The sequence below is a fragment of the Odocoileus virginianus genome, chromosome 3 (genome assembly GCF_023699985.2).
Source record: "Odocoileus virginianus isolate 20LAN1187 ecotype Illinois chromosome 3, Ovbor_1.2, whole genome shotgun sequence".
Lineage (NCBI taxonomy): Eukaryota > Metazoa > Chordata > Mammalia > Artiodactyla > Cervidae > Odocoileus > Odocoileus virginianus.
Window position 1 is genome coordinate 59,246,351 of NC_069676.1, and position 15,571 is coordinate 59,261,921.

The window sequence follows — 15,571 nt, forward strand, 5'->3', positions numbered from 1 at the left end:
TCAATGGAAGCAGAATGATGTTTCTCAAATTTTACTGTGAAAGCAATGACTTAGAAGAACATTTAGAAGAACCTGTTGCTGAACCAGAGCCTGAACCGGAACCAGAACCAGAGCAGGAACCTGTATCTGAAGTCCCGGAGGAAAAGTCTGAGCCAGTATTGGAAGAAACTGCTCCTGAGGATGTTCAGAAGAGTTCTTCTCCAGCACCAGCAGACATAGCCCAGACAGTGCAGGAGGACTTGAGAGTATGCAGCATGTCTTCAGTTTTATTCTGCTTCTTTCTGTTGTAAAAAAGTTTCTTTTCCTTTTTTGTTGCTAGGCTGACTTTTGTAGGTGCATTTTTGTGTTCATTTGGGGAATTTCTTCCATATTGAGCCATACCTCAGATAGGTGCATATGCTTTATAAAGTCAAAAGTAGTGTTTTCCCCTCCTCTAAGGAAATTTGAATACTTTCAGACAAGAAGTTTTGGATGCTCTTTTGTTGCCATATCAACAAACCCTCTTTTTAATATTACATTCAAATTGCATGTTACTATGTGCTTGTTGCACAAAAAAATGATAGTGAATCTTCAAAAAATAACATGGCACAGCAGACTTTTCCTGCCCTTTTCTGTGAAATCTAATTGAGGACAACTTTATAGTAGAAGTAGAAACAAATTGTAATATGTTCTAATTAAAATAACTGATTTCAAAAGTTTGAAGCTTTTCAGTTACCTCTCATGAGTCACACCAGGATGTTACTGGCTGAATTCACAGAACCTTTATAGCTGATGCTTTGTGAAGGAGTATGTTTTAGTGCTGTATTTATGCAGCCAGGGTTCTTAAATTGTTATTTGTCTAAGAGTTATTTCAAGTGTCTTGAAATTGTTCTGAGCATTATTCTATGTATGGGAACTGTTGTTAGTAACCTCCCTGGTTTGTAGTTTGCTGGTCTGTATAAAATAGTTGTGTGGCAGCTTATAGGTGAGTAGTAAAGAGAAATGGTGACATGACTGTAGCTTGCAGGTGGAAAATTAGGTTTACTGGAGTGAGAGTAGATGACAAGTTAAGTGGTTTAACTGTAGTAGTCCCGGAGAGAGGTAATGACATCTTGGATTAGGGTCATGGCAGTGAAGATGAAGTGATAAGAGGTAAATAAGATCTGGTGATTTTGGTACTGATTGAAATAATTCAAGAAAATTCTAAAGGTGGTATAATTGGATCATAGAGTGAGAAAATCAAAAGAGGAAGAGCTGGCTTTGGAGGGAGAATTTTCTTGGATTCACAAACTTAAATTGAGTGGAAGTAGCTGCTCATATTTTGCTGATGCTTTAAGTCCTAAGGAATTTTAGTACTAAATTTTAAGTGATGGGGCAAAGGAATCTCAAGTTACTTATAAACTGTCTTGCCTCTTGAGAATGTGATGCACATATAATGTACAAGAAATCAAAAGCCTAGAACTTCTATATTGTTTTGCTAAGTATTATAACAACTCTTGGTGTTGTTCCCTTAGACCTTTTCTTGGGCATCTGTGACCAGTAAGAACCTTCCACCCAGTGGAGCTGTTCCAGTTACTGGGATACCCCCACATGTTGTTAAAGTACCAGCTTCACAGGTGAGTTTATAATTAAATTTGCATATTAGCAAATTTACTTAAATTTTCATGTAATGTGAATTTACAGAGGTTTAACAGATAAGACAGGGTTCCTTGGTGGCGCAGTGATAAAGAATCCGCCTGCCAGTGCAGGAGACACAGGTTTGATCCCTGGGTCGGGAAGATACCCTGGAGAAGGGAATGGCCATCCACTCCAGTGTTCTTGCCTGGAGAATTCCATGGACAGAGGAGCCTGGCAGGCTACAGTCCATAGGGTCTTGAAAGAGTCAGACACGACTTGGCAACTAAAGAACAGCAACAAATAAGGCAGAGGAGAAAGGGTACAAGGTGATTTTTAATGTGTTTTTATTTTTGTTTGGGGTTTTTGGTGGGGGTCAGTGAGAGAACTCAATTGTCATTTTCTAGTTTTAAACCTTATTGTTAGTTAGAACATTTAAAAAGGAAAAAAAACGTAAGCTTGCTTTGTTTTTACGCCAAAGTTGATGCATACATTTTTCAGCCTCGCCCGGAGTCTAAGCCTGAATCTCAGATTCCACTTCAGAGGCCTCAGAGGGATCAGAGGGTGCGAGAACAGCGAATAAATGTTCCTCCCCAGAGGGGACCCAGACCAGGTGAGAGCTCAGAAGGGCTTCTCTCGCTGGGCATGTTGAAGATGAGAGCTTGTTTTGGGAGGGCAGTTGATATTTGTGGGTACTTAGATTTAAAAATACATTGCAGAGTGAATTGAATTATCTGTGTTAGGGGTAGAGAGAAAACTGCTGAATGGAACAGTTACTGCAAGGTGTCTTCTTTCTCATTCCTCGCTGTTTTTGTTTCCTCTTCAGTCCGTGAGGCTGGTGAGCAAGGCGATGTGGAACCCCGAAGAATTGTGAGACACCCTGACAGTCACCAGCTCTTCATTGGCAACCTGCCTCATGAGGTGGACAAGTCAGAGCTTAAAGACTTTTTTCAAAGTAGGTTATTAAGTTGTTTTTTTTTTAATCTTTTTTTAAGATTTAGTTTTAATTGGAAGATAATTGCTTTACATTGTTGGCGTTGGTTTCTGCCATACAGCAATGTGAATCACCCCTAGTATACATATGTATCCTCCCTCTTGAACCTCCCTCCCACTCCCTGTTATTGAGTTTTAAACACTAGATTCATCTGCTGTCCAATAGAAATAGAAATGAGCCACATATGTAATTTTAAGTTTTCTGGTAACACTTTATTTTTTATTTTTAAGATATATTTATTTATTTGACTGCGCTGGGTCTTTGTTGCTGCACTTGGGCTTTGTCTAGTCGTGGTGCACGAGCTTCTTTGCAGTGGCTTATCGTAGAGCACCAGCTCTAGGGTGCTCGGGCTTCAGTAGTTGTGGCACGCAGGCTTAGCTGCTCTGCGGCATGTGGGATCTTCCTGGACCAGGGATCAAACCCATGTCCCCTGCACTGACAGGCAGATTCTTAACCACTAGATCACCCTGTAGTTACACTTTAAAACTGGACAATTAAATTAGTATTTCACTTAACCCAGAGTGTCTAAGACATTATTTGAATATATATATAAACATGAGATATTTTCCATGATCCTATTGGAAGTCTTTGAAATCCTATGTGTGTGTTGGCTCTAGCCACAGTTCACATTCCCTACAGCCACGTGTGCCTAGTGGCTTTTGGTGGACAATGTGCATGTAATATTTTTAAAAAGTGTTCTAACTTATTTGAGAATCTGTGTTTCACTTGCAGATTATGGGAATGTGGTAGAACTTCGTATTAACAGTGGTGGGAAATTACCCAATTTTGGGTTTGTTGTGTTTGATGATTCTGAGCCTGTTCAGAAGGTGCTTAGCAACAGGGTAAGCAATTTTTATCTTGGTTTTTTTTTTTTTTATCTTAATGTATTCATCCATCCTTAAAACTGTCTTACATGTAAAGTGCAATTTATTCCAACCTGTCTGGGTAATATTTTTCATCATGTTTAACCATTGTTAAAAGAACTGCCTGGGAGCTTAGCAAAACAAAACTATCATATAAATAGTTTTTGCCTAAGTTGTGTGATAGAGAGTGAAATAATTGTGGTTACCAGTACATTGAGATTTATGCAGTTCCTTTATTTGTTGTAAGAGATGAATGAAGCACTATGTTACTTTTTAGCTAAGAACTTAGAATCAGTTTGTTACCAGCTATACTTGCAGTTTTCCTGTATAACTGTTTGGGGTATAAGGAGCCTCTCCTTTTGTTCTTTAACTTATCTGGGTTTGGAGTCAGTCTACCTTCTCCAATAGTAGAGAAATTTGTAGAATCGGAGTCTTGTCTCTGTGTCCTTATAGAGTCCTTTCCTTCCTCCACAACTGTCGTTGTAGAGAAGAACAAAGATATAAATACTGTTAATTTACTGAGATGGATGTGGGAATTTTAAGACCTCACTTTTTTTCAATTGAGGTGAAATTCACATAACAAAATTAAACATTTTAAAGGGTACAATCCAGTGACGTTTAACACACATTGTTGTGCAACCATTACCTGTCTAGTTGCAGTTTCATCAAGAGTAAATCCCTTACCCATTAAGCAGTCTCTCCCCATATCCTCTCTCCCCAACCCCTGGCAACCACTAGTCTATTTTGAGTCTCTGCCAGTTAAAGCTTACACATTTTATTAACCATGTTAGTTAGAAATGGTGCAGATCATTATTTCCCAGTGGTTTTCCAGAATGTCTGATGTTCTCCAGAATGTTAGTGGATATACTACAAAGTTTAATGTTGTGGTTATAAGTTAGCCTTCATCTGGAAATGTGCATTGTCTATCAAACTCTTTGACCACTATTTTTGTGAAGCATCTCCTGCAAAACACTGAGAAATGTGGAGAAAATAATGGCTTATCTCACCCAGGACACAGGAGTACTGAACCCAGAAATGTCCTGTAGGCTTTGTTGTAAATTCACCATTAAGCATGTTCAGTGGTCACACTTTTTGGTCCAGCCTTGAATTTGTATTTTCTTCAGTGGTGTGATAATCCCAGTGGGGCCAAACAAGGTCAGACCTGTTTGCTTCCTAGTTAATTATCCAAGAGGAAGACTTTGGTGTTTCATTGACGGCATGTGGGTGAGTCATGGTATCTTTAGGCATAAGAATTGTTGAGGTAAAGTTCCTCAGAAAGGGGTGTATGTCTGCTACCTTTTTTCATTCAGATTGCTTCTGTCCTTCTGATACCTCCTTAGAGATGTCTTCTATAACTACCTTTTAAAATATCTGCAGTCATAACCTCTTATCTTTCAGGCTTAAAATACTTCTGTTTTTCTCATTGTATGTAGAACATTGCCAGGAATAGCACTTCATATTAAAGTGTATGATTTATATAGTGTATATATAAAGTATGTATATAAAATATTTGTAATATTGGATGTGTTAAGATATTTATATTTGTACAAATATATGTTTAATCAGAATATAAAATTTAAATTAGAATCAGAGCCCAAAAGAGGCTTCCCTGCCCAACCCCTGTGCAGGTTTCCTCACATGCACTTTCAGATCATGTCTGTGTACTTTGGGAGCTACTTCAAATGTAGCTTGCTTTAGGTGGCTCAGACAGTAAAGAAACTAACTGCCTGCAATGTGGAAGATCCAGGTTCGATCCCTGGGTCTGGAAGATCCCCTGGAGAAGGGAATAGCAACTCACTCCAGTGTTCTTGCCTGGAGAATTTCATGGACAGAGGAGCCTGGTGGGCTACAGTCTGTGGGCTTGCAAAGAGTTGGACATAACTGAGCAAGAAATGAGTTGGACATGACTGAGCAGCTAACACTTAGCTCACCTCACTGTCTGGGTTAAAGTTTACCTTATTCCCTCAGCAGCTTTTGTGTACAGAAGTAGCTTGTAGAATATGCCTGGTGTCTGTCCCTGTTGCGTAGTTGAGTGCTCATACCTTCCTGTCAGGATGCCTGGGTTTACATGCCCTTCTGTCACTCACTAGACTTGTGACCTGTGCAGTATGCGTCCTTCAACCTCCCAGTACCAGTTTGTTGGTCTATATAGAATAGTTGTGATAATAACCCTTAAAGGGTTGTTGTGAAGATTAAAAGAGATAGTAAAAGTGAAGAACACTTTTGCATAGTAAGTACTGTTAGGTGTTTATTTTAAAAAAATACTTCTGTTAGAAAACCAGAGTGCCAGCAAGGAACATAAGTTAAGTTCATTGAAATCTTGAGTTACGCTTTGTTTACTGTAGTTCTTTTGGCAAAAAAGAAGACCCTATACTTTTTCCCCCTGCGCTAAGGTCTGGTATTGTTATTTTAGTATTTTCCCAAATTCTGTTAAGGCAAATCGCATTTTCTTAAGATTATATTGAAATGAAATTCATGTTTTTGAGATGTATGTGTGCTTTGCATAAACATGTGCAGCAAAAAAAGCAACGTGTGCAGCAAAATCTTTCCACATTACATGATGATGGGATTTTGCTGTAAGTCTCCCAATCCCTGAGAAGGTGGCAATTTTTATTTATATTCCACTTACATAATTCTATGAGAAGGTAAGGTTTGCTTTAATAAGAGTTACTTGTACTGCTGTGCACAGGTGGACTTTTTAACTTTTGAACTAACTTGAATACCTAATCACTTTTTCATGTATCTGTTAATGGAAAAATTATATGTTCTGAGTTTGAGACAAAAAGTGAACTGTGAGAAGGTAGCTGATTTGTAAGCTGCTGGTTCTTTGTTTTGTTTTTCTTTTTTTAGCTTTCTTTTATCTTTGAGAGCTAGCTCATAAGCTCTTTTGCTACTCTTTTGAGAGTAGTTCATAAGCCCTCTATAAATCTGTTCACCTTGATTCTTACAGCCCATCATGTTCAGAGGAGAGGTCCGTCTGAATGTGGAAGAAAAGAAGACTCGAGCCGCCCGTGAAGGGGACCGCCGAGATAACCGCCTGCGGGGACCTGGAGGTCCTCGAGGTGGGCTGGGTGGTGGTATGAGAGGCCCACCCCGTGGAGGCATGGTGCAGAAACCAGGATTTGGAGTGGGCAGGAGCATTGCTCCAAGGCAGTGAATTGCTCTTCACCAGTCTTCAGGCAGCAGTACAAACTAGCTCCCACAGAATGATGAATTTCTTCAACCAACCTTGGTATCTTGGAATATGATCCTAGTCTATTATAAACTGCTTAAGTTTGTACAATTTTACTTTTTGTGTTAATGGTGTGTGCTCCTTCTCTCCCCTGCCTCCCACCTTTTAGTCCTTCACTTCCAATTTTGTGGAATGATATTTTAGGAAAAATGGATTTTTAAAGAAGAAAAAAAAAAAAGACTGACTGAATTTCTTTGCTTTATTTGCATATACAGACTGGATTTTTTTTTTTAACAGTTTCCCCAAAGGAATGTGTCTTGCTTCTTACTGACATTTGGTATGTTTCATTCATTGGACTATTTCTTACTTACTTTCTATGTGTTTCAAAAGCCTGTGAGAATTACAGGATTTGATAAACATTTTGAAGACCAGAGAAATCCAAATTGTTTTCTTCTTTGCGAGTCATGACTATCTTCTGGTGTGGAGAAATTGCATTGGAAAAATTGACAACTTTGATTCTCGTTGATGTGGTTAAAAACTGAATAAAAGGTGTTAGTAGAGTTTTCTTTTAAAATATGATCACAAAACAGTTTCAAAATCTACTGTTTTTGACATTGGAATTTAAATTGTGAGGTAGGTTTAAATGTCTAGAATGCAACTGATAAGCTTTTCTTGAACTGTTAGATTTTTTTTGAAGTAGAGTTTTTTTCATGTTTAATTTGTATTTGTAAAAAAAGAAAAAAGAACAAAAAAAATTTCCAAATCTAAGTAACACAAAACCAGAGCAAAACTGTTGTGCCTTCTATTTATCTTTGATTCCAGTCTTGGCAATTGTTTCAAGAAAATAATAAAAAGAAAGACCCCTAGATTTGTTCTGTTAGGTTCAGAGTATGTTGGGAATTATGACTTCCTTTTTTACCCTGTATGTCTTGTGTTCATTTGTTATGCCTTATCCTGAAATTGAGTCTCAAACTGGAATGCCTTTGAGTACAGATGCTTCTGTAGAGTCCTTTGACCTGAATAGTTCAGCATTTGTATTAAGTTTTATTTCAGTGTCTATTCAGAATCCTAATCATAACCCATAAGAAAGAATGTGACATTAATATTGGCCTTTGATGGTGTGCTTGAGTGCGTGCTAGTTTTTTTTTTTTTTTCCTTCTTTTAATCATAGCCATATGGTAAATTTTCTGTTTTGTTATGGTTCCCTTTTACTGGTGGGCATGCAGTGGGTATTCTTGGAAATGGCCAATTTTTATTAAAACATTTCTGGAAGATCTGGCGATATAGACTAATACTCGTTTTGCATAGTATGTGTTGAGTGCTGTGTGTGAGATGGGTGAAGGTTTTGTTTACACATTTGTGTAGCAAGCCTTTGTGTGATAACTTGTCACTACCAATTGAAGGGCAATGAGGTTGTCAACTTTAACTTATTTTTTTAACAGTGTTCATTTTTAAGACTATTGTTTGAGGCTAGTATATTAGTAGGAATAAGAATGTTTTGCTGTTACTGGGAAACTAGGTTTACTGAAGGGTGTAATCTTAAATTAAGTTTTTGATGTTGTTGGTCCTTAGTACCTCAAATATTTGAAAATTGGCAACATCTCCTTCATAAACATATATAACAACATAAAAAATCTTACATAACTGAATCCATGGCTGGTTTTTGGGTCAGTTTAAACAACTAGTTGGTAACCACTTCATTTGGCCCAGAATTAGAAGAAATTCAGCTTGTACTTTGTAGCTTATATTAAGCTTGTAGTAGAAAGGAGAAGATTTAGCCTGAGTTATATTGAGGAAAAAAATTCAGTTGCAGTAATTATTAGGTGATAAAATATAGATAACCTAGGAATCATTTTTCATAAGTGAATACTAAACCATACATTTCTAAATGTTTTTCCTCCTCAGAATGGAGCTTTAAGGGCACTAACAAAATACAGTGTTTCTCAACTTGGGGCTATTGTTATATCCTAGAGGACATGCAGAAATTTGTGGGGTTTTTTGTGGGGGAGGCGGGTGGAAGGAGATGCATACCCTGCATCTGGTGTTTGGTGAATGGGAGCCAGTGATGCCAAAATGCTCTTGGAAAATGAAGCAGCCCCACTGAGAACACAGGGAGTCCTTACTCCTGTAATTCCTGGTGGGTGGAATGGTGGAATAGGACGACTGAAGTGAAGACTCATTCCTGTGAAATAGAGTCTCAGAAAAATAACAACTAGAAATCTCTCTCAGGAATTATAGTAACAACTACTGTAAGTAACTAATCCCAGTTTGTACCAATTGTGTGTGTGTGTGTGTGTGTGTGTGTGTGTGTGTGTGTGTGTGTGTTTTAATTTGGAGAGGTAGCAATATACTATATGCTGCTTGTAATTTATTGCAGGAATTCCTGCATAATTTCACAAAAGGTTGCTTCAGTAATTTCAAGTTACCATAATTAGGATATTATGGTGTGTTGACTTGCATTGGACTTTATAAATAGGATTTAGTGCCATGGTTAACACTTGTAAGTATCCAGCTATCACTGATTACATTTATTACTGATGTAATAAACATGTTACCCTAGGTACACATCTATTCACATATTTCACAGTGAGTGAGAATAAAATATAGGTGAGGGCAAGATTTTCTGTAGGCAGCATCACCTCATCACAGTCAACATTTTTTTGTCTGTCGGGATGGCCCAACATGTAATTCTTTTCTCCTGAGCTTAAAACCCTTCACACATGAACATTTTAGCTAAGTTACATTAGTTTGGCTCAGTAGATCTCAGTCTTTTTAAGACCTGTTGAAAATAAATAGATCTTTGACTGAACAAAAATAATTTTGTTTGCTTTTATATTGAGGTTGGTTTTGTGTTTTCCTGTGTTCTCAACATTTTGAGTTATTGCTGGGAAGTAGTGGAATGGATAATGCAAGAATAATTCTTTGGTTTTGGATCAGTAGGTTACTACCACCATGTTAGTTGAATTGCACTTTAGTTTTAGGTTAGACAACTAAATTTTTCATAGCTATACACAGTGGATTAGGTGTGTGTGTCCCCCACACCCTGTCAAAGTAGTAGGTGAAGAAATTACATCACCAGCCTCCATGTAGTAGGAGCAGATTGGCCTCCAAAACTGATGCTTTTTTTCTAGAACCATAGTGCCTACCTGTATTTACATTTGAATACCGTTAAGGGAATACGGCATGAAATAACTACAGTGTAGAGACTTGAGTGCAAAACATTCAGGTCAAGACTAGCATTACCATTTTCTATTTCCTTGAGGGTAAAGTAGTTAAACATTAATTTTGTAGGACTTCTTTTGATTTGCAGACTGTATTTTAACAGTGCTATTGAATTACTAGATTATTTTCTCATCTGGTTTGATAATACACTTAGTACAATTTAATCTGGGTGTGGAAGACAATATTTTTATCATAGCATCATCCAGGTTAGTTTAGTTGTGTTTTATGCTTATAACTGCCATCCTCTGATACTTTTCTTCATCCCTTTATTTGAAAACCCTGGTAGAGTTAGTGATTTAGTGGAGAACGTGGCACTTTATAGATACCGTTTGTTAGAATCTATATGAAAATTTCTTTCTATGAAGTTTAAATTTGTAGACCATTGTTTCTCTTGTGGCTTATTTTAGGTAAGTGTTTGCATTTGTCAAATCTACTGATCTATAAAAATAATTTTTATATTAAAGCTTTATTTTTGTGCTACTTAGAAGAATCTCTGTAGGAGCTGTATACAAATTAGATAATTGTTGAACTTTTAGTTTAGCAATTTTGAATCTTGTAAAAGAAGCAACTTCAACATTTATTTGAATATGGAGTTCTAGCTAAGTGCCTAATGTACCACAGATTGGCAGTGGACGATTAGAGGTAGTCTTTTGCAGATCTTTTAGAAACCTTAAAGAATGTGTTAGAAACTTAGCAATATTTTATGTGGGATGGGGTTGTAGGTTAAAGTTGCTTGTCATGTTGTACTAGGTCATTAAACGAGGACTTCTGGTTTTAGAGTAGTAATACCTTTTGGAATTTGTGTTTACAGTATTATCAAGGTTCTGGGGACCATAGATGGGCTTGTCAACTTACTAGACTGAAATGTTGGCACAGGTGAGATAAAACTTTTATTTTTATTTTTAGTGGATATGTATCTAACTCTGGATGATGCTGAAATTAGATTGCTTTGCTCATGCTTTCATGAAGCAGTCTTTAATAATGGCCTGAATGAGTGAAAGTTTGATTAAAGGTGGCCTACAACCCTTAACCAGTTTCTTTTGATCATGCTTATGTATTGGCTTAGAATCAAAGTTGTTGTCTTTTGATTGCATGCCTTTCGAAGTCTCTCCTCTTCAGTTACCACTCAAACCTGGTAGCCCCCAGTGAGAAGAATATAGCATTGAAAATTAGTTCTCTTGTTACTTCCATAAACTATGTGACCTGGTCGGTTACAGAAATCTGTGCATGGTTATTACTTTGAAATGTGTCCAGTGTCACAGATTCCTAAGGGATTGTATCCATTCAGTGTGTCTGGTTTTTTTTTTTTTTTTAAAGTAAGTGATGCTTACCTAAAAATTCACTGTTGAAGTACTTTTAGCAAGTATTTATTTTTCAGAAACCCACTTGTAGGAAGTTTACCTGTAGTTTTGGTAGTAATTAGAGGGATGATTATATCATTTAATATGGATGTAGTTTTAACTATTGCTGTAATTAACCACTTTGGTTACTGATACTCTCCCTAAGTTTTGTTGTCACCTGTTTGAGTTTGGTTTAGATTCTTAAATGTTTTTATGAGGAGTGTATGTACAATGATTTGGCCCTTTTAAATGAAGACATAAGGAATTAGGAAAGAAGAGACTTCCTTTAAAGATTCAGTGTACAATTTAAGTAGATTATGTAGAACATACGTTGTGTTAAAGACAAATTTGTATAGGTAGCTACATTGGTTTTCAAGAAGAGTGGGGTGGGGTGGAATTTAGCTGATGGAATATGAATAATTTATGGTTTCTATAAAAGAAAATAATAATTTTAAGTGAGAAACTATTTCTGTAAAGCCCCCCACCCCGTACTGATGGTTATCACAAGAAACAGGAGGAGACTCCTAGATTTCTTAGAACATCAGTGCTGGAAAGGACTAAGGTGATTTGTGTAATCCCTGCAATTTTCTAAAGGTCGATGACTCAGATGACGAGTACAGCACATTCAGGATTGCCAGTCCTGCCCGTGTTTGCTTTAGTAAGCCAAAGCTGTTAAAAGGTAGGATGTGGGGAGAAAAGGGAAGGAGCCACATTGTGTATGCTTATCCAGTTGCTCCATTAGCTTAGTTTTCATACCCACGTTTTCTGTTTTCTTCCAACTGTTTTAATGCCCTGTTCTACCAGGGCCTTTTGTCAATAAGGACATTAACTTATGTTCCCCTCAGGGATGGGTTTATTACTAGCTGTCAGAAAACTATTGGGTATCCTAATGTGTTAATAGCTGAAACTCAGCTGTAATTTTCTCCTAAATCTGTCAGCATTTTGCGTTCTGTAAACTGTGGTGCTTTTCCCCACCTTGTACTGTTCCAACTGTAGGCTCCTAAGGGGCAGCAGTTTGGTCTTCGGCATATAATATACCCTGTTCAGTGCCTGTCAGCACCATGTTTGAATCAGGGTCCTAATCTGCCTTTCCAGGGGTTTTTCCTGTTCTTCACAGAAGGATGTTTATGGTTTGCCGACAAGCTAGGTATTGCTGATTCCATGGCTTCAAGGGCCTTCACTTCCCTGAAGATAGACTTGCATCTGCATTCTCCCTGCCACCCCTCCCACCGCCATCTCAAATCTCTTACCATCAAAACCTTTTAAGACCTCGTTCAAGAGCTTTTTTTTCTCCCTAAGAGAAAAGATGTCTTAAGATGTCTTAGGAGAGGTTAATTCATTACCCTGTGGGGGTTGGTCTGTCCAGAATTTGAAGTAAGGAGCAAATTTATTTTCATCTACTTTTCTTCCACCTTGTCCCTCCTGTGAGAAATTCTATCCCAATCTTCATTTTAAAATGTGTTCCTAGCATATTTAATACCTTTCTCTTAGCTTATAATTTACCCCTTCAGCCTAGACTAGAACATACCATAATCTCCTGGAGGACAAGGGCTGGAGAATTAATCCATTCCTCCTGGAGGTACATGAAAGCACCCTTAAATGATGACTCACTCAGTTGAATAATGTATTCCTGTTTTCATGCTTATGAGGGAGGCATGCCTAGGGATTGGGCATAATTCAGTGAATTCTAGGCATCACGCATTTCATATTGGAGGGGATTGGTGTGAAATTTTGAGGGGTGGGCAGAAGAGGGAGAAGTCACTGGTCATTTTGAAGTACTTCCATCCCTGGTCTCGGCAGTTACCTCTTTCTTTCTGATTGTGCCCAGTATCCCGGGCGTTTTGTGTTTACGCGCAGGAGCTGTATGTGCCAAGTTTCATTTCTTATCATAAACCTGCTCTGTTCTGTTTGTCATCACCCGTGCTGCCAGTCACAGTCACCTTAGCCACCTGCTTTCTGCCTCCTTACTCCTTACCTGCTGTCTGCAGCTAACTCCTGTCAGTTCTACCTCAACAGCCTTTCACATCCTTCCTCCTCACTTCCTTTAGTGGCCGCTCAATTTTCTTTACCTCTTCTTACTTCCAGTCTACTTTCTACACAATATTAGATTCATCTTACTGAAACCTAGCTCTGACCATGTATCCCATGTATGTGTTCTGTCTTCCCTACTAGACTGTAAGCTCCTTATGGGCAGGATCTGTGTTTCAGTCATCTTTGTATCCCATAGCACCTATCAATAAATATATCTTGAACGAACAGTATAAAGCCTTGTCTTAAGTGAAATGATGTTTTCTAGACAATACGTAGGTTTCTCTCGGGTAATTGCGAGATTTCAGAAGTTCTAATATCAAGTTGGTTAAGTAGTAACAACTATGAGTTAACCACAGGGAAAATTTCAGAAAACTTTTAATTTTTTTCCATTGGAATCAGCATGGATGTGTGTATATGGATGGTTCAATAAATATATTTTTATATATACATGTATCACAGAAAGTTTACATTCCATCTTCAAACTGCAGAAATAGATTTTTTTTTACAAGCCAAAAAATAACTGCCATAACATTTATGACTTCATGCAAAAAACAGGGTTGAATAAGGGACAAAGGGGAATTGGTTGTTAAGAGTCCAGGGAGAAGTAAAAATATACAATAAGGAGGCGATTGCTTAACACGCTGCTTAAGGTGGTAGCCAAACAAATCCTTAACTGCAGCATTAAGGCCATACCAAGTTTATACATATATACAAAGAAATTTCCATATAAAAGACATACTATCACGTTTTCTTCCAGGAAAGGATGAGGAGTTTTCTGAGTAATCCTGACCCAGTTTTCCAGGCCCATTCATTGTTTAAGATGTCCCCAGGCTACTGACAAATGTCTTCTACTTTGGCTAGTTGTCAGTTACTGCTGTGTGGGCTTGAGACTTGCAGTCTCTTACAGGGAACTATGAATTATTTTGAACCTCTTCCATCATGGATGATGAAGCACTTAGCAGCTTAGCTAACACTGCCCAATCCAGCATAATTTTTACATCTCCCAAAAAGTAATTACAGTCAGAATTGTAATTTGCATTTGTCTTACCTATAACAGACTACAGTCAGCGTTGGCATTGTGACCTGAAGAACTGCACAGTGCCTTTCTATTCTTTGGAGTTAAAAGAGAACTTTTTGAATAAAGTGTAATGACCAGGGTGTGAGGTTTCAGGTAACAACCCCTAGAGTCACTGAAAGTTAATAACTTTGTTTTTTGTTGGCGGTGCCATGAGGCATGCAGAAACTCAGTTCCCGACCAGGGATCAAGCCCATGCCACCTGCAATGGAAGCAGTCTTGATCACTGGACACCCCCCAGGGAAGTTCCCTTAGTAATCAACTTTTATCTCCACTGTATCACACGTTTAAGTTGGCAGTTACCTTTTCAGAAAAAAGGAAATGTAAAATTACTTGCAGAATTGTCATACATGGGATTTGCTTTTCTGCCTAAACATCAAGTCAGGCAACTTTTAAGACAAAGGGCAGATCTTTTGTGCAAATATCTACATGAGTTAAATGGGGAAAGCTTGAAGGGCAAGTCCTTTGGAGCTGACTTCCAGTGATGCAGAAGTCATTTACTTTGGCAAGGTTGAGGGGAAATCTTGAGATTGGCCCATCTCAGTGAATGAATCTTGTTGTCCTCCCCCTACTCCCGCCCCCCCCCCACCCCCCCACCGCCCGCAAGAGAAAAGAAAGTAAGTCTAAGATAAATTATGTAAATAAGGTACAGTGACTGAGCATTTATTTGATAATGTTATCACTCATTTTGGAAGGTTGTAGATCTGTCTAACAGTGCTTTTTCATTAATGTTAACTTAGCTATGAATTGGATATCAAATAGTCCTGTTCATCCCCAGTTGTCTATGGGCCAGTTTCTAAGTAGGGCCTCAGGGCATTCACAACTTTGGTTGCAAGGTAATGTGTCTTATCCCAGCTTCCCTGGGTCAGTCAAGTTTGAGAATGAGGTCTCTGGAAATGGCTTGTCCTGGGAGAGGACCAGATAATGTGTGGTTTGGAAGTACTTAAGTATGTCTGAACACTTAGAAAGTGAGCAGTCACTGTACTTTGCAAGTGCACTTCACCTAGAATGACACTAGTTATTTACATTGCTTGCAGTGGTTTGAATCATTCTAGATAAACTGAGTTTGGACTGATCCAGACAATGAAACAGGGATAACTTTGGCAACCTTACCTCCAGGCAAAGAAGCATTAAGGGTTTTGTCTTAGACACTTTGTGGTTCATGTTGTACATGTCAAATCTAATTACAACAGTGAAGATGTGTATTGCATTGTTTTTCAAACTTGTTTTCAGGCTGCTGAAGTCAGTTGGTATGTTTGTCTTGAAAGTATAACTTGGCTA

General features: G+C 38.1%; 1 protein-coding gene across 5 annotated transcripts in view; it reads left to right on the forward strand.

The window, feature by feature from the left end:
* Positions 1-7,914, forward strand: part of G3BP1 (G3BP stress granule assembly factor 1) — a 28,737-nt gene extending 20,823 nt beyond the window's left edge. For 4 of the 5 annotated variants that reach the window (XM_070465664.1, XM_070465666.1, XM_070465665.1 and 1 more), the window contains 6 exons: positions 14-245; positions 1,494-1,595; positions 2,095-2,206; positions 2,420-2,548; positions 3,320-3,429; positions 6,401-7,914. In XM_070465664.1, coding sequence (XP_070321765.1) covers positions 14-245; positions 1,494-1,595; positions 2,095-2,206; positions 2,420-2,548; positions 3,320-3,429; positions 6,401-6,607 — 892 coding nt within the window. In that variant the 3' untranslated portion in view covers positions 6,608-7,914. The remainder of the gene's footprint in view (positions 1-13; positions 246-1,493; positions 1,596-2,094; positions 2,207-2,419; positions 2,549-3,319; positions 3,430-6,400) is intronic. The other variant, XM_020880921.2, reaches the window with a different exon arrangement.
* Positions 7,915-15,571: the final 7,657 nt, after the last annotated feature.